Genomic DNA, 18,470 nt, shown 5'->3' on the forward strand with positions numbered 1-18,470 from the left:
TGTATAGATGAAGTTATGTTTACAGTTGACATTTTAATCTGAACTTAACTATTGTTAAGTCGTTTTGTATACAAATTTGAAGGTAGTTAAGTCCACAATCTTCACAAAACACTTGAACGTAACTACTATCAAGTTAACTATGAACAAATATGAAATATGTTAAATCTTAGACTATTTCACGGTTATCATATTTTATCTTAACTTAATAAGTATCGAGTTTATTTTGTATGGATGCATTGGTATCAAGTTTATTTGATCGTTTCCTTCTTCTAACTCCGTTTTTCATTATTGTAAATGATATCAAAAAATTAAAACAATTTCCAACTTATTTAAATATTTATTACATTTCATTAAAGGTTTGAAAATATTCAATAAATAAAAAAATGAAAGAAAAAAATGTGAAAAAAATATAAATAGTTGAAGGGAAAATGGGCCGGGTTGGTACGGTCACTTTTGAGGCTATTAAAAGTGGGAGGTTACTTTTGCAATTATATGGGAATTTTGTTCATTTAAACGGTTATCCCTCTCTTTCTCTTCCCTTTTTCTCTTTCAATTCCTCCTCCAAAACGCGGCGTTTTGATTCTGCAATTCTCATTTCGTTCTTCGTAAAGTTCGTATTCCCCATTTCATCAATGCCATAATTCTCTGCTTCTCATTCCCCCCAGAATTTCAACCCCCACCCCGATTTCTCGTTTCCTATTCGCCGATATTTCGCCCATTTCCGAAAGTATCCTTGCTCTCACCCCCAATTCTGGAGGGCTTTGGCTCTCTTACCGCCTGTATAATCACGATTGGCCCATTCCTCACCTGGGTTTTCCTTTTGATTTCTAGGGTTTCAATTTTTTTTTTCTTTCCTTTTTTCGTGCTTGTTCAGGTTGAGAAAATTTTTAAAAAGTCTTTGAAAAATAGATTGTGCGTTTTCAATGTTGTTTAGGGTTCTGCGTTTCCTCTTTTATCGCAAATGCTCAGATTTTTTTGTAGCTTTTTCTGTAATTGTCATTTGAAACTTCAAATTGTATAATCTTTTTCTGGGGTTGTATTTTCAATATTAAAGTTGAAGCCATTTGAAAATTTTTCCCTTTTTCCGGGAAAACTGTGGAAATTGAGTTCCTATTGAACCCAACCCACCCCATCCCCACACCCCCCCAACAAAAAAAAAAACCCATTTGGACAATGACCATTTCAGTGTTTTAGTTTCCTTATTCTTTGTTTTTTGTTGCTGTGGCTGTTCTGGGTGCAAGAAGATATAGTTTGTTGTGGAGTGCATGGGCCAACATGAGGGCTGGGCGCAGCCAACTGGGCTATTGCCGAATGGTCTATTGCCCAATGAAGGGTCTTCTGCTATTCGAGTCCTCGACACGGAAAGATGGTTAATAGCAGAGGAGAGAACTGCAGAGCTCATCGCCTGCATTCAACCCAACCAACGCTCTGAAGAGCTCCGAAATGCAGTTGCTGATTATGTTCAGCGAATCGTTGTGCAATGCTTCCCCTGTCAGGTGAGGCCATTTATCTGTTCCAGTATTTACACTTACAGTGTTATTATTGCATTGTGACTATTGTCATTTTTCATTCACATTAGTTCTGATAATGATACTATCGTAATTTCTGGTAGCAAAAAATTTCTGTATTATAGTTATTGAGGAATGCGATATTGCTTGATAGTGTAAAATAAACTAAGTGTGTCTAATTTTGATTGTTAATTCCACTGTTAGGTGAGTTTCTTTGTTTCATTATTAATACTGTTATTATTGTTGGAGTGCATGATATACATTATGGGCTAAATCCTACAAGCTTAAACTTTTAGGAAAATTGATTGGTAGTTTAATATGGTATCAGAGCCTTTGTTGGCAGAAGGTCATATGCTTGAACCTCACGAGATGTTTATTTCATGACTTTATTAAACCCAATGGAGGTTGTTTGTGGTTTGCTTATTGTGCGGGCTTGTGTGTGCTATGTCACTCTCCATGGGTGGGATTAGGGTGTTGGAGTGCATAATATATATTGTGGGTCTTTACTTATCAATATATATATATTGTGGGTCCAAATCCTACATGCCTAAGATTTTAGGGAAGTTGGTTGTCTAACAGTTATTATAGTTGTTATTGTGCTATGTGTTTCTCCATGTGCAGGTGCATGTGAGTGAGGATGTTATTGTTGTTTATGGTAGCAAGTTAATGGATCACATTATAGTTACCAAAGAAAGCTGCATTGTTTGATAATTTAATGCATTAAGTGCATATGATTATGATAGTACAATGTGTCCTCTTTTTTTGTTTTTTTCAAAGATTCCTATAAACCCATTATTGTGTTGATCGACACTTTTTCCCCTTAGTTTTTGGAGATATATTTTTCTTCTAGTTTGAATTGGGGAGGGAAGTAGAGAATAATTAATGTTGAGGTGAACAACTTATTGAAGCATTTCCGAGTAAACTGTGAGATAGGGATGACTTTGAAGGCGAGAGGAGGTTTGAGAGGTGGTAAATGTTGGTTTGCATTGGAGTCTAAGACCTTTCAATCTCCATTGAAGTAGTTCGAGGAAAACCTAGAGGGATTGTTTTGGAAAGGAGTAGAGGCTTCTCTTCTTGGATAAGATTTAGAGAAAGTAGTTTGAGCTACTTGCTGGAAGGTGTGGAAGCCTGGTGTAGAGGATAGTCAAGTTCGAGGTGTTTAAAAGTTTGGGAAGATGGGGGAAGAAAGTTCAGGTTGAATTGTCGATTGAATGAAGTTGGAAGGTTTTTACTCTACTCTGTGCGAGATGTGGAAGCTAAGAAGTATTGTCTTGTTTTTCCAAAGGGCAAAGGTTTAGTTGGGGGGTGGTTTTTGTTGGCTAAGAAGTTAAGGGCCCTAGGAGTCTCCACTCCAACAATGAGCAAAGTTTTCTTTGACCCTGGTGTTCCCACCTTTGAAAAGGTTGGGTGTAGTCTCAATGAGAAAGTGAAAGGAACTTATGTAGATGCTACAAGGGTGAAGACAGGGGAACCGAGAGAGTCTTTATGGTTGCATTTAGGGGATCGAGAATTTATTAGCAAGGAAGAGCAGTTAAGTCGCTGCTTGGTTGGATGTTTTGGTGACAGTCCAGACTTGGTTCCTCCTTTATCATCCTTGAAGGGGTTGGTGCAGGCCTAGTGGGTTTTGAAGGGGGCTTAAGAATCTCCAAGTTGGGTGGGGCCTTTTTGTTGTTCGAGTTTGAGAATAAATGTGAGGTTGATATGGTGCTTTTAAGGGGCAACAAATGGTTTAAGGAGAGAGAGTTTCAGCTGCAAAGATGGGGACCTGAAGTAGGTTGTTTTTGGAATGGTAGCCATGCCAAGGAAGTTTGGGTGAGGATGGTAGGACTCCTTCTTTAGAGCAAAGATATTTTTAAGAGGATTGGGGATAATTGTGGGGGTTTTGTGGCTGTAGATGAGGACATAACTCTTTTTTCTTAGCTGCAATGGGCCCGAATCTTGGTGAGAGCCACTGGGAAGGACCTACCAGGGTCACTACAGGTGGTGGCCAATCACACCTGTTTTGCGGTTTGTTTGTGGTGGGAAGCCCCTCCATGGTTTCTCAGGTGGTGCCAATGTTTGAGTCGTGTAGAAGCGTAGGGCAAGAGGTCAAGGATGAATTTGTGAGTAGTTCATGCATTGGTGAAAGTGTGAGGGAGAGTCAGCCTATTGTTCAAAAACTAGGGTCAAAGGAGCAGCTAGAGTATGGTGGAAGGAATAGGGGTGCAAATGGTGCAGCTGGTAGGCCGGCTAAGGGTACTGTTATGGAGTCAGAGGTTCTTGGGCTTGGGCCTAGGCCAGCTGGCTGTGTGGAGAAAAAGAGAAAAGAGGTTTTGGGTTCAAGTGTGTGGGTGCAGAAAAAGACTATGGGTGGAGCGGGCTGGGCAGTGGGCTCTAACTCCTTGAGTCCTGTGGGTGTGGGTTGTGCTAAGGGCTTTAAGTGGCCTATTGGGCCTGAGTTTAAAGAGGCCCACTACCCATCTATCTTCTTTGGGTGGCTTTTTTCTCTTAAGGCTCCCCTAGAGATTGTTGCTAAAGCAACGGGGAAGGAGCTGGTGGTGTTGGTCGACGAAGACTTGCCTGCCGGGGGGTCACTCTCAAGCTAACCGATGCACACTGACAAGGCACTGTAGGTGGGAGCCTCTAGGTACCCCGTTTCTCACTCTAAATCTCTATTTTCTTTAGGGTTGCACGGTGATTCTTCTTCTACTCCTTTCTTGGGGCCTGATGAAGTTCTGATGGTGCGGGAGGGGGATTCCGGTGGGTTGGAAAGCCCAGAGGCAGTGGCAATGGACTGGGTCCCTCTACAAGTAGTGTCATCAGTAGATGCTTTGGCCCTTGATGGCCGGAAGGAGCTTTCTTGTGTCTTGATAGATAGTGATGGTGTGGTTGAGCTTGCGATTGTCCCGGTTGGGTCGGATTTAGTGAGGCCTCTGCCGGAGTCAACTGATTTTCAAGTGCAAGTGGTGTGGGGGGGGGGGGGGGGGGGGGGGAGAGATGAAGGGTGGAACTCTAGTTGTCTCATGAAGTTTAGTCAGTGCCTTGGTATGCCGACAGAAGGATTTGAAGAGGAAATTTTATACCTTTTGAGGAGGATGAAGAGGATAATTGGCCAAAAGGGGCAGGATGGGGTGTTTAGAAAGGCCAAAAAGGCCAGGGTTGGTATTGGATTAGGTAAACTTGATAGGGTTTCTATGTCAAGGTGCAAATGAGGATGACATTCCATAGAATGTTAAATGGGCAAACGATAGGGATAAAAGGAAGATGATAAAGTCAGTAATTAAATCTCAAAGGGTGGACATGGTGTGTTAGTAGGAAACCAAAATTAAAGAAATGACTACTGGGCTTGTGCGTAGCCTTGGGATGGGAAGTTGTTTAGGCTGGAGTGCAGTCAATTCAAGGGGAGCAGTTAGTGGCATTCTGGTGTTTTGGGATAATAGGGTGTTTGAATTGGTTGGCTTGGAAAGAGGGGAGTTCTCAATTTCGTGCCGATTCAAAAACTGTGAAGATGGTGTTTCATGGGTGTTTACTGGTGTATATGGTCTTGTGTGCAGAAGGGAAATGGAAAACTTCTATGATGAGTTGGAGGCAGCAAGAGGTTTATGGAGCGACCTTGGTGTGTAGGTGGGGATTTCAACATGATAAGATTTCCTAGGGAGTGTAGTAGGGGAGGAGGGTTTTCTTCAACAATGAGGAGATTTTTAAAAGTGTTGAGGAGCTGGAGCTAAGGGACATTCCTTTATAGGGAGGTCCATTCACTTGGAGGGGTGGGATGAACAACCAACCCCAATCTAGGCTCAACAGGCTTTTTGATGGGGGAAAGCCTTTTAAAGTTTATTCAAGGAAGAAAGGGAAGACCTAAGTAAACTTTAAGTAGGATTAATATTAATTAGAATTGAATAGGGATTGGTATTTGTTGGAGTCTAATTAGGATTAGCTAGTTGAGTTATAATATAATTAGAATTTGAGTCATGATAGGTTATTAGAGTCCTAGTAGACTTTGGATGTTATAATTAGAATTAGAATCATAATAGGTTATTAGAGTCCTAGTAGACTTTGGATTTCTTAGAGAAGCCTATCAATAGGCTAATTAATGTAAATCAAAGGAATGAATTTTGATGAATAATATTATACTTTCTTTCATTGCAAGGTTGCAACCCTCAATGGTGAGACTCCATTGATTTTCTTCTAGGTGAGACTCCTAGAAGGCTTTAGTGAGACTCTAAGGTTTTCCATATTTTCTTCATTGTTTCTTCTTTCTCTCTATTTCTTATCTTATAATTTTCTCTACCATAAAGTTTATTCCTTGTTCCTCTCCTTACACCCTAAAAATAAAACCCTAGCCCACCTACCCTTGAGTGTAGGCAACCATCCTAGGGTTGTCCTACATCACTTTTAGTGTCAGATAATTGTGACAACCTATTTAATGGGTTTGTGTAGGTTGTTTTGCCAAGACCGGTCTCTGATCACTTCCCCGTTTTGCTCGATGGAGGAGGCCTGAGAAAGGGACCCTCCTCTTTCAGATTTGAGAATGTGTGGTTGGAGGAAGAAGGGTTCAAGGCTTAGGTTAAGAATTGGTGGGTGAGCTTTAATTTTACTGGGACTTTCAACTTTGTTTTAGATGCAAAATTGAGAGCCTTAAAAGCAGTTTTGAAGACTTGGAATAAAGAAATGTTTGGTTTCATTGAGGCTAGAAAGGGAAAAGCTCTCAACTAGATTGTGTATTGGGATGAGAAGGAGAAAGGTTCTGCCCTAAATTTGGAAAAGTCTGAAGCTAGAAAAGAAGCTAAGGAGTCTTATAAGAATTGGGTTATGAGTGAGGAAATCTTTTGGAGACAAAAATCAAGGGAAGTGTGGTTGAAGAAGGGGGATAATAACACCAGATTCTTCCACAGGATGGCGAATGCTCAGAGTAGAAGGAACTGGCTATCCAAGGTAAAAGTGAATAGTTGTTGGTATACCAAGGAGAATGAATTAAAAGCTAGTGTGGTTGGGGTGTTTCATAACCTCTTTTCAGTTTTAGAAGAGAGGGGTGTTGTCCTAGTATTAAAGGGTTGTCCTTTGCGGGCTTAGATAGCAATGAGGTAAAGAGACTAGAGCTTCTTTTTTCGGAAGAAGAGGTGTTTGTTGCTCTCTTGGATCTAGGCAAGGACAAAGCTCTTGGTCTAGACGGTTACACCATGGCGTTTTGGCCTTTTTGTAGGGATGGTTTGAAGGCAGAGGTTTTGGATTTTTTTAAGGAATTCCATGAGGGGGGCAAATTTGTCAAGTCTTCAAATGCTACTTTCCTGGTTCTTGTTCCAATGTGGGCAACCTCTATAAGTTGCTAGCTAAGGTGTTGGCCAATATACTTAAAAAGGTAATGGGCAAAGTGATTATGGAGTCCCAAAATGTTTTTGTGGAGGGCAGATAGATTTTAGTTACAGTTTTGATTGCAAATGAGGTCGTGGACTCAAGGTTGAAAAGCAATGAAGGTGGTGTGTTGTGCAAGTTGGATATAGAGAAAGCGTATGATCATGTGAATTGGAAGTTCTTGTTTGCAGTACCAAGAAAGATGGGCTTTGAGGAGAGATGAATTAACTGGGTAGAATGGTGCATCTCTATTGTGAAATTTTTTGTTTGAGTAAATGGATCTCCTCATGGTTTTTTCCAAAGTTTGAAGGGTTTGAGACAAGGAGATCCCCTCTCCCCTTATTTATTCGTGATAGCCATGGAGGTGTTTAGTTATCTCTTGAGGAGGGGTATTAATGGGGGCTTCTTATCTAGTTGGTGGGTGAGGGGTAGGAGTGGTGATGAGATTCTATTATCGCACTTGTTATTTGCTGATGATACTTTGGTGTTTTGTGTGGCGTCTCAAGACCAGATGACTTATCTAAGCTGGCTTCGTATGTGGTTTGAGGCTTGTTTGGGTTTGAGATTCAATTTGGATAAAAGTGAGCTAATTCTGGTGGGTATGGTGCATAATATAGAGGACTTGGCCTTGGAGTTGGGGTGTAAAGTGGGCAGCCTTCCTTCCCGCTATTTGGGTCTTCCTTGGGGGGCCTATTTCAAATTTGTGGCGGTTTGGGATGGTGTTGAAGAGAGATTTCGAAAAAGGTTAGCCATGTGAAAAAGACAGTATATCTCAAAAGGAGGCGGACTCATTTTAATTCGAAACACTTTGTCTAGCATGTCTATCTATTTCATGTCTCTCTTTTGCATGCCAAGAAAAGGGAGGTTGAGGTTGGAGAAGATACAGAGGGATTTTCTTTGGGGTGGTGGGTCTCTTGTGCAGAATCCACATCTTTTGAGTTGTAAAATAGTTTGTTTGGAGAAAAGGAAAGGTGGTTTGGGTGTAAGAAATCTCTCTTTGATGAATATAGCCCTCTTATGCAAGTGGAGTTGGTTGTATGCCAATGAAAAGGAAGCCCTTTGGAAGCATGTCATCAGTCAAAAGTATAGTGAAGATGAAGGGAGGTGGCGTTCTTGCAAGGTGAGTGAGAGGTTTGGTGTGGGTTGTGGAAAGCTATTAGGAAGGAGTAGAATTATTTGACTGGCGGGTTGACCTTCCAAGTGGGCAATGGGCAAAGAGTGAGATTCTGGATGGACAAGTGGTGTGGAGATGAGTCACTTTGTGAATCCTTCCCTTCCTTATTTACCCTTTCTTCGTCTAAGGAAGCTTGGGTGGTAGATGTTTGGAACCCTGAAGGAGAAGGGGGTGGATGGATCCTTCTTTTCTCTAGGGCCTTTAATGATTGGGAGTTAGATTTGGTGGAGCATTTTTTGCAAAAGATTCAAGTAATTAGGATTCTTAGGGATGTGGAAGATAGAGTGATTTGGATAGCTTCGAGGTGTGGGACCTTTTCGGTCAAATCTCTCTATTCCATCTTGAAACTCGGAGATCCCCCTTTTTTCCCTAGTAGTAGTACCTGGAGATCGAGTGCGCCTCCTAAGGTGGCTTTCTTTGCTTGGGAGGCTTCTTAGGGGGAGTTTTAACTTTGGACCAACTTCAAAGGAGGGGGTACTTTTTGGAAAATAGGTGTTTCCTTTGCCTCTTTGAAGCAAAGATGGTTGATCACCTTCTTTTTCACTGTGCAAAGACTCGGGTTCTTTGGAATTTTCTTTTCTCCTTCTTTGGTGCATCTTGGATTCTTTCTTGTTTAGTGAAGAAAACTCTTCTTGGGTGGCATGAGTTGTTTGTGGGTAAAACTCGTAAAAAGGCTTGGCAAGTCACCCCTTTATATATATTTTGGATAGTGTGGAAGGAAAGGAATTTGATAGCATTTGACAATGAGGAGTTATCATTCCAAAGATGGAAAAATTCTTTTGTATGTAACCTGTGGTCTTGGTCTAAGGTGTCTATAGATATGAACCCTATTTCTCTTATAAGTTTCATTGATTGGTTAGGTTTTAAGTAAGGGTATGTGATGTTTTTTGCTTCTTTCCCTCCCCATCTGGTTTGAGCCTTTAGGCTTTTTTTGTATACTTCTTGTATACTCTGAGAGCACTATTTTTGGTGTCTCCTCTTTACTTTTTATACAACTTTTCTTTACCTATCAAAAATAAAAATAAAAATAATGTTGAGGTGAAAAGTCAGGCAAAAGGTAAATTTATTGGCATTATTGGACTTGTGCACGCTCTTTTGCAAATGGGGATGTAATACATGGAAGAAGTTGATTGTAGAGGTGTAAAGGGTGAAAGAAGAATTTGAAGTTGTTAAAGAATTTTAAAAGGAAATTGCGAATGTAACTTTGTGTGCCCATTATTGTTTATTTACCATTTTATTTCATTCCATTTTTTGTTTTACAAAAATAATTTTGTCACTGTTGGTGTTATTGTGTTATTATTGTTACTGACTTATTGATACTATTGTTACTGTTTGATAAAATTTATTGTGATAATGATGTATGGTTGTTTATGGTAGCAAGTTAACAATGGTGCTATAGTTGTCGAGGATTGTGGCATTCTTTGATAATATAATGCACTAAATGCATCTGATTATGACTCAGTAATATGCACTATTTGTTTTGAATTAGGTTTGTCTGAACACATTTTTGTCTTCATGGATTCTTCCATCCCTTTGTTTTTGAACATATATTGCTCTTTTAGCTTGAACTATGGAGGAAATGGAGCATAGTTATTGTTGATGCTGAAAAGTTGGATAGAAGATAAATTTATTAGCATCATTGGATGTGTACACGTGCTATTTGGATGATGATGTAACCGGTGGAAAAAGAAATTGATTATAAATATAATTTGTGGACAAAATTGTGTAGGATGGTGTAATAGGCTGAAGAAGAATTTGAAGAGCCATGAAAGAAGTCTAAAAGGTAAGGAATGTGGTGACTGTATGGATGTCCCATATGAAATGATAAGTTATGGTTCCCACATGCACGACACAACACAGAATGCTGAATAATTAAGAAGCAACATTAGGATAGAATGCACATTGTTAATGCAAATGCTCGGATGGATGATCAGATGTATGTGCGAGAACTTTGAGAAAGCGCTGATAGGTGATGAAATTAGAGTTGTTTAAAGTGATTTGTTTTATGGCACAAAGATGGAGTGCTTGTTTGAACCCTCAAGTTGAAGTCAAATGTGCTACAAGGGTAACAGAAAAAGCAGAAAGGGTGTGATTTCTGGTGCAAGAGCTAAGAAAGTACCCATAGTTGGAATTAGGCTTAGTTGGTATGGACATTTCTTGCATGGTAGTGAAGTTGGACAATGCTTTCTGTTCTCATGGTAGAGGTCATTGTCACCATCATTTAGGCATATACATGTTCAATGGTGTTATTTTTTAGCTCCTCATTATACACTGATATTCTTTGTTGTCTACAGGTGTTCACTTTTGGGTCTGTTCCCCTCAAGACTTATTTGCCTGATGGAGATATTGACTTGGCAGCCTTCAGTAACAATCAAAATTTGAAGGACACATGGGCTAATCAGGTCCGTGACATGCTACAGAGTGAGGAAAAGAACGAGAATGCTGAATTTCGTGTAAAAGAGGTTCAGTACATTCAAGCAGAAGTAGGTCCTTCTCTTGTTCCCTCAACTCTTTTTCTGTTTATTCAATGCTGCTTAAAGGTACCGCTACAATCATATTTCTACTTTAATAGGATTGACTGGACTGGATTTTTAGTCTACTGGAATGGGATACTAAATTCTTATATTTTCCTGCTGTTAAACTGCTGTGTTACGCATCTGCTAAATTTCTGGCATTTCTTTTGATTTGTTTGAGCAAATGTCTCAGTGCAATAAAAGCATGCTATGCTTATTATGGTATATATATAAATATGTTTAGATTATTTGCCTCTGCACCTATTTTTAACCATGCTTCTATAAGCCCATCTCAAGAATATATTTGAGAACTATATTGCTTGTTACCTGTTCTCTTTGCTAGGATTCCTTTGGTTCTGATGTCAACACATTAAGTTCTTGCATTACTTTTCTGCATGCTATTGAGCAGTTTCCTTAACCTAGATCTTTGAATAAACTAGCCAGCATATTTTTTAGCTGTGGTTGTATTTGTACTGAGAAGGTGCTATACTGCTATTTGCCTATGCAAGTTTTAAACTCACTTACCTAAAATGATGCCTGCCTTTTATTCAATAAAAAAAATCTATCTCAAATTTTCCTCTTCACCTTTTGTTTTGAGGCTAGCACTTTGTTACCCAAAAATTATAGTTCTCTTGGTTTCTCATCCATTTACAGGTGAAGATAATAAAATGTCTTGTTGAAAACATTGTGGTAGACATATCATTCAACCAGCTTGGTGGGTTATGCACTCTTTGTTTCCTTGAGGAGGTGAGCCGTATATTCTGAACATTCTGAACACCTTGCACTCAATATTCATGTCTGAAACAGGGAACTATGATTGTGTTTCTTCATCTTTACTAAACTCAATCTTGATGATGTAGGTTGATCATTTGATAAATCAAAATCATTTATTCAAGCGTAGCATTATATTGATCAAGGCCTGGTGTTATTATGAGAGCCGAATACTGGGTGCTCACCATGGACTTATTTCGACTTATGCTTTGGAGACCTTGGTTCTCTACATATTTCACGTCTTCAACAATTCCTTTACTGGACCACTTGAGGTGCTTTAATAATCTTGCTCTGTAGGTATTGTTGTATTTCTTTGGCCTACTTCTGGAGAGGTCTTTTCTCTGCACTTGCAGGTCCTTTATCGTTTTTTGGAGTTCTTTAGTAGCTTTGACTGGGACAACTTTTGTGTTAGTCTATGGGGTCCTGTACCTATTAGTTCACTTCCAGATGTAACAGGTAATTTGCTACAAAATTGTTGTTTTAAGACTTCATCATTTGATCCATCACAGAAATTATTGGCCAATTTTCTAGTTTTAATGTTTTCTTATTGGAAATATTTTACAGCGGAACCTCCTCGGCAAGATAGTGGAGAGCTACTACTTAGTAAATTGTTTCTAGATGCCTGTATCTCAGTATATGCTGTTTTCCCGCGTGGCCAAGAAAACCAGGGACAATCCTTCATTTCCAAGCATTTCAATGTTATTGATCCTTTACGTGTAAACAACAACCTTGGTCGTAGTGTTAGTAAAGGTATTCGAACTCTATCTAATTGGTATTCAACCTTGGTTGTAGTCTTTTCAGTCATTCATCTTTATTTCCTAACCAGATATGTTATGTCTTTGGTACTCTGGTGCATTTGCATGGTTTTGTTGGTTATAAGTTGATACTGGTGCATCAAATAAATTTTGCCCCTCTAAATTCCTTTTTCTTATCTTGTTCTTCTGGTATGGCCTGGATTCTAGTTGCTGAGCAAGGGATGATCTCTTATTGGTTTTAAGCCCCCATTATGTTGTTCCTTGATAAGCTGTCACTATGTTGGTTTTTATCAAAATATATATATTTTTTTAATCCTTCAAGAGAAAAGAGAAAATTAAACAGAAAAGGAAAATAAATGAAAATTTAAAAATCTTGATTAAAAAAAAGTGTGCATTTTCTCACTTGCGTGACATGTCATCTATTTTTGGCATTTAAGAGGACAGGAATATCAGACTGAATTTGCATGTATTGTAATGTGTAATATTAATAAGAAATTAATGAGGCTTTTGTTTATTTAGCGTCCATATGGCGATTCTTGATGAATTTTTAAGTGGTATATATGCAAAGCTTATGATATATGTTTTGATATTTTTGTTAGCACCATCATAAACCTGGATGTTGTCATAGATCTGTCTTAGGCTTGCTAAGATGCTTCATGTATAGTACATACTTCTGCTCCTATTACTTTCATCATTTGGTGTTACACCAGGTGCTGCCTCATTCACTCTATCTTAACTAATTACATTTTAGCATACGCATTATTCAGCTTGGCAAATGTTTTAGACTAGTGCTTATCAGAATCCATTTCATATGATACAATTTCTTTATTCAAATTAGTTATTAGTTGCCTCCTTTGGGGTACATAGGGGGGCATCCAGGATTTTCAACTTCAGCACTCGTCATATTAGACTGAGGGCATTCCCATCACTCAGTTGGATTCCACTTGGCAATGTTATAATCTAGATACCTTCTATATGGATTTCTTGATCTCTTTGCTTTCTAAACTTTTTTTGCACTTGCAAGCAAGCACTCACAAGAAGACATGATGACACAAACTTGTTTACATGCTTGATATCTTTTCCTTTCTTTTAAGCCTTTATGATCATCTAAATCCTGTCTGTTAAGAACTTTCTGATCACTTTTCTTGTGGCTATAGTTTATTAGCATGATATTCTATTGGGCTGTATGTATTTTTATGAAACTATATTGCATATCTTTATCCCAGGAAATTTCTTCAGGATACGAAGTGCATTTGCATTTGGCGCCAAAAGGCTGGCAAGGCTACTTGATTGCCCCAAAGAGAACATAATTTTTGAAGTAAATCAGTTTTTCATGAACACATGGGAAAGGCATGGCAGTGGTCATCGTCCTGATACTCCAAGGACTGATTTGTGGCCCAAGAGATTCTCAAATTCAAATCAACTCCATGGGTCTGAAAATTTGGTGAACATTTCAAGCAACAAAAGATTGAACAGTAACTCTGATCATGAAGCTGAGGTTGAGAGGACACATGCTTCACATGGTGTTTCCTGGGAAAACCTGTCTAGAAACAGTGATATTTCTGCAGTCTCTCCTGCTCAAAGCCAAAAGAATCATGGGACCCTGAACAGTTCAAGGATCCCTGATCAGATCAGTCCAGAAATCAATTCTAATCAGGGGGTACATACTGATAGAGATCAGGGAAGTTTCAAGCCTGATCAATTGGTCACTGACCTTCAGGGAAGGTATCTGTTTGCCAGGACACACTCTAGTCCCGAGCTTACTGACACATATACCAAAGGCTCTTCTCGAGGCAGGCATAACAGAGCTCCAGAAAATGGAAAAGACCAGATTACTTCTACAAGACTGGACAATAGCAGGAGGAAGAACCTGGGCTCAGAAATTTTTGTGAGCAATAGTACCATATCAACTGATGATACTTCATCTGTCAGGCATGTCTCATCCCATCAAAGTCTTGACGGATCAGCTGATTCAAACACTACTTTAAATAGTTATTATCATGGCTCAGCCTTGGGTGCCATGGGTGATCAACTTTCTTCTGTCATGGGTACTCAGGGGATGCATCAGGAAGAGCAAGATCTTGTGAACATGATGGCATCTTCTACGCTTCATAATTTCAATGTACAGGTCCATCTGCCGCTAAATTTAGCTCCAGCTCACCTACCTCTTCCATTCTCACCTTCCATTCTAGCTTCAATGGGATATCCTCAGAGAAATTTGACTGGCATGGTTCCTACAAATGTTCCCTTGATCGAGCCTGCTTGGGGGGCCTCAAATATGCAATTTCCTCAAGGTTTGGTTTCTTCATCATTAACTCATTACTTCCCTGGCATTGGATTGAACTTGAATTCTGAAGAGTTGATTGAAACTGGCAATGAAAATTTTGGTTCTTTGGAAATTATCTCAGGGGAGGCTGATCATGATCTCTGGCATGAGCAGGATGGGGGATCTACTGCAGGGTTTGATCCTAACAATGGAGGTTTTGAGGTGCTTCAGTTAGATAATAAGCAACAGCCAACTTCATCAGGTTTTAACTTTCTGCCTGCATCTAAGGTGGGTGGCTCTAGTGGCTCAATGGGAGTTCAACCAAAGTTCATTAAAGAAAACCTAGGATCAGCCGGGGAAGATCATGTTGATGCTTTCCACCATCAAGATAATAGACAAAATGAAGTTCATTCTGATGGCAGAACTGCAAGTCCAAGGTTTTCGCCTTCTAGGCCCACTAGCCCCTTGAGAAGCAAAACCTCTTCCGAGAGTTCCTGGGATGGATCATCAGCAAAGGTTTCAAAGCCAATGAGGGAAAGACGGGGAAGAAAAACAAGTTCTTCTGCAGAGGCTTCAACTGTGTATGGAAAAGGCAAGATTGTGTCTGAACATGTGCCTTCTCATGTAGATGATGACGACAAAGACTGGAAGCCACCTTCAACCATGGGTTCTGAAAGGGCTGAAAGAAGCATGGCCTCTCAATCTCTGGCTCCTTTGCATGTCCCAAGGCATAACATACCAGGCTTTGAACCAGCTCATGTGGGCGGATCGGATTCGCTAATACCCATTTCTCCAGTGTTTCTAGGTTCTGGTTCACAGCAAAGGGCAGTGGATAATTCTGGGGTGGTTCCCTTTGCCTTTTATCCAACAGGTCCGCCTATTACGTTTCTTACAATGCTGCCAGTTTACAATTTCCCAACTGAGCCAGGAGCTACTGATGCAACGACAAGCCATTTTGGAGGGGACAATGGGGTGGATAACAGTGATTCTAGTCAAAACTTTGATTCATCTGAGGAGCTTGATCAGTCTGGGAATTTAAACACTTCAGGTTGTATGAGAAGGGCAGTTCCTGTTGAACCCTCAGAGGTGCCAAAGTCCGATATTCTTAACAGTGATTTTGCCAGCCATTGGCAGAATTTGCAATATGGGAGGTATTGCCAAAGCCCACACTCTCATGGTCCGCATTCTTATCCTTCACCTATTATGGTACCCCCCATGTATTTACAGGGTCATTTCCCATGGGATGGTCCTGGAAGACCTCTTTCATCCAACATGAACCTCTTCACTCATCTTATGAATTATGGTCCTCGCTTTGTTCCTGTTGCTCCTCTGCAGTCTGTTTCTAATAGACCTGCCAATGTTTATCAACATTATGGTGATGAAGCAACAAGATATCGTACTGGAACTGGGACATACCTACCAAATCCTGTAAGATAGTCTTGCACAAGATTTTGTTGTTCATCAGTTTTATTTCTTGTATATTCACTGTTGAATATGTTGGTGCTTATCTTTTATGCTACTAGAGAGTCCAAGTACTATTTGATTGGAAAATAGGGTTTTCCTAGGGTTGGTTTGCATGTTTCTCACACCTAATTCTTTCCATCAATATTAGCCTGTACATCAATTGTATTCTGTTGTAAATCTTTCAAGGATCTGGGTGGACATGCTGGCTCAGGTGTGTTTTAGTTGTATGAGCCATGCATTTCCAAATCTTATGATGTGGGTAAATGATTTAATTGTTGCAGTTCTAATGTATCATATATCTTCTTCTGCACCCTTGGTTATGACGAAGTATTCACTCATTTTAAAAATTTCTGTATAACATTAGTGTCTCAGTCAACTGTTGTTTATGTATCTGACAGCAAGCATGGTTGGCACATATCTCAAACCCATGTATTTCATTTCATCTGAGTCATGAACATATTTTTTCTTCCAATGTTTAAGCTTGGACACGTTTGACTTCTAATATGCTGCAATTTTATTTTGGTTTTCTTCAGAAGGTGTCTGCTAGGGAACGACATGCTTCAAATTCCAGAAGGGGGAATTATCATCATGATAGGGGTAACCACAATGGTGACAGAGAAGGGAACTGGAATATCAACTCAAAATCAAGAACTGCTGGCCGCAATCATAGTCGTAACCAAGCTGACAAATCAAGCTCAAGACTGGATAGGTTGGCAGCAAGTGAGAGCCGAGCTGACAGGCCAAGGGGCTCATACAGACATGACTCATTTCCCTCCTACCATTCCCAGAATGGTCCATTGCATGTGAACTCCCCTCAGAGTGGTTCTGCCAGTGTGGCTTATGGCATGTATCCAATCCCAACAGTGAACCCCAATGAAGTGTCATCCAATGGACCAAATGTTCCATCTGTAGTCATGGTCTATCCATATGAACATAACACCAATTATGGTTCACAGGCTGAACAGCCTGAGTTTGGGGCCATTGGAACTGCAGGTTTCTCAGGTATGAACAAAGAAGCTCTGCTGAATGAGGGAACAGGTGCGTTTGAGGAACAAAGGTTTCATAGTGGCATTAGTCAACAGTCTCCATCAGACCAGCCTTCTTCACCTCACTGCCAAAGGTAATTGGTTTCCCTCTGCTGTTGCAATTTGTACTCTCTACTGAATAAGTTATTTGAGAAGAAAAACTAGGTTCTAATTGTGTAACTGGAAGTTGCCGGTGTGTGTGGAGTGGGGCTTTGGGTACATATGGTGTCCCCTATCTTCTTTTTACCTCGATAATATGGCAACAGTATCAATGTGTCCAAGCTTGCAGGTCCTGCTTCTTTGATACAAAGTTGCATGTGGCCTCTTTGTTGATCATGATTCTTGCTAACTGTTTGCTTCTCTAGTTGATTTACCCTAGTCCTCTTTGATTCTCAAGTCAATGTACTCTTGTCTTCTTTGATTCTTGAGTCGATGTACTGAATCCTCCTGAATGGACCTTTGCCCCAAGACCCCTTCGGATTCAAGTGCTTTTCCATCTCTTCCTTTCATTGGATGAGCAATGTAGTTTTATTGCCAGGCTTGACATATACTTTGCTGCTCTGCCATTGTTAATTAACAAGGTTATCATGGAGACATATGTGAGGAGTCAATAGCTCGTTTTTATCATGCTCAATAGTAGTGTTTGTTAACCAAATGGCAGCCCCTTATCCTGCTTTTGTGCTTAAAGGGTTTCTCATCTTTATTTCAGTTAGAACTGGATCTTTAGATTCATCCTAAATTTTCTGTGGGTGCTAACCATTTTGAATGTTGTCATTGTCATACTTAGTATGGCTTAGCGTGTCGTCACTCCAAGGCGAATGGTTGGTATCTATACTTTGGATAGCTCGTGCGTTACACATTTGACGCCATGGCTGAATTTTAACTCTAGTTTCGCTTATTAGTTTTTTGCAAGCTGTTTCTTTTATACTTTATCATATGGTTTCCATTTTTCCACTGGGATCATTTTGTGATGCTTTTTAATGTACCATCTTAACAGGAGGATTTGATTATTTTGCCAGATCAGTGGCTCAGAGGAATTATCAGTTGAAAAATGAGGATTTTCTGCCTCTTGCAATTCCAGACCTGAGGAAAACCCATAACAAGAGAAACTATAATTGGAAATCCTCCAGTAACGGGCCTTGTTGTTCTCCCCTCACTTCTGATGTGACGGTTTCTTAAAATTTTGCTCCACAAATGGCGTCCTTCCTCTACTGGCTTACTGCATGCACCAGTGTACAATACAAAGTTGTCTTCCAACCTTTCCTCTTTCCAGTATTAAGGAAGAGTGGTGGTAAAGGGAAGCAGGATTCAGTGGCTAGATCTATCTCTTTTTCTCTTTTTCTCATCCCTTTTTTGAACTTTAGGTTTGAATTCTCGTACAGGGTTTGTACCATTAGGCATTTTTGTTTCATTTTCTCCACTGTGTACTAGCTCAGTATTACATTCTTGTTCAAAATCCATTTCATTGATGGAGTTAGAAGGCTACGCTTTTGATATTGGCAGTTGATTCTATAGATTCCTTGTTGAGATGGCCAAGCAGTCCTATGGAACATACCCAGCTGCTACTTTGAGTGGGTTTTTTTATTTATTTATTTATTTATTTTTATTATTATTTTTTTTTAGGTGAAAGTAGCTGTATTAAATGCGGAAACAAAAAATATAC

General features: G+C 39.8%; 1 protein-coding gene across 3 annotated transcripts; it reads left to right on the forward strand.

Annotated features, from left to right (window-relative positions):
* The first annotated feature begins 529 nt into the window (after positions 1–529).
* LOC117932120 lies at positions 530–18,343 on the forward strand. Of its 3 annotated transcripts, XM_034853174.1 has the most exons (10): positions 530–1,496; positions 10,308–10,496; positions 11,181–11,273; positions 11,387–11,569; positions 11,651–11,753; positions 11,862–12,047; positions 13,279–14,346; positions 14,461–15,746; positions 16,316–16,902; positions 17,827–18,343. In XM_034853174.1, the coding sequence occupies exons 1-10, from the start codon at positions 1,266–1,268 to the stop codon at positions 17,984–17,986; spliced, it is 4,086 nt and encodes a 1,361-aa protein (XP_034709065.1). In that variant the 5' UTR covers positions 530–1,265; the 3' UTR covers positions 17,987–18,343. The 3 variants fall into 3 exon arrangements, with proteins under 3 accessions (XP_034709065.1, XP_034709064.1, XP_034709066.1); XM_034853173.1 differs by having other exon boundaries at positions 13,279–15,746; XM_034853175.1 differs by having other exon boundaries at positions 13,279–15,746; positions 17,805–17,919.
* The last annotated feature ends 127 nt before the right edge of the window (positions 18,344–18,470 follow it).

The sequence above is a fragment of the Vitis riparia genome, chromosome 15 (genome assembly GCF_004353265.1).
Source record: "Vitis riparia cultivar Riparia Gloire de Montpellier isolate 1030 chromosome 15, EGFV_Vit.rip_1.0, whole genome shotgun sequence".
Classification (NCBI taxonomy): Eukaryota; Viridiplantae; Streptophyta; class Magnoliopsida; order Vitales; family Vitaceae; genus Vitis; species Vitis riparia.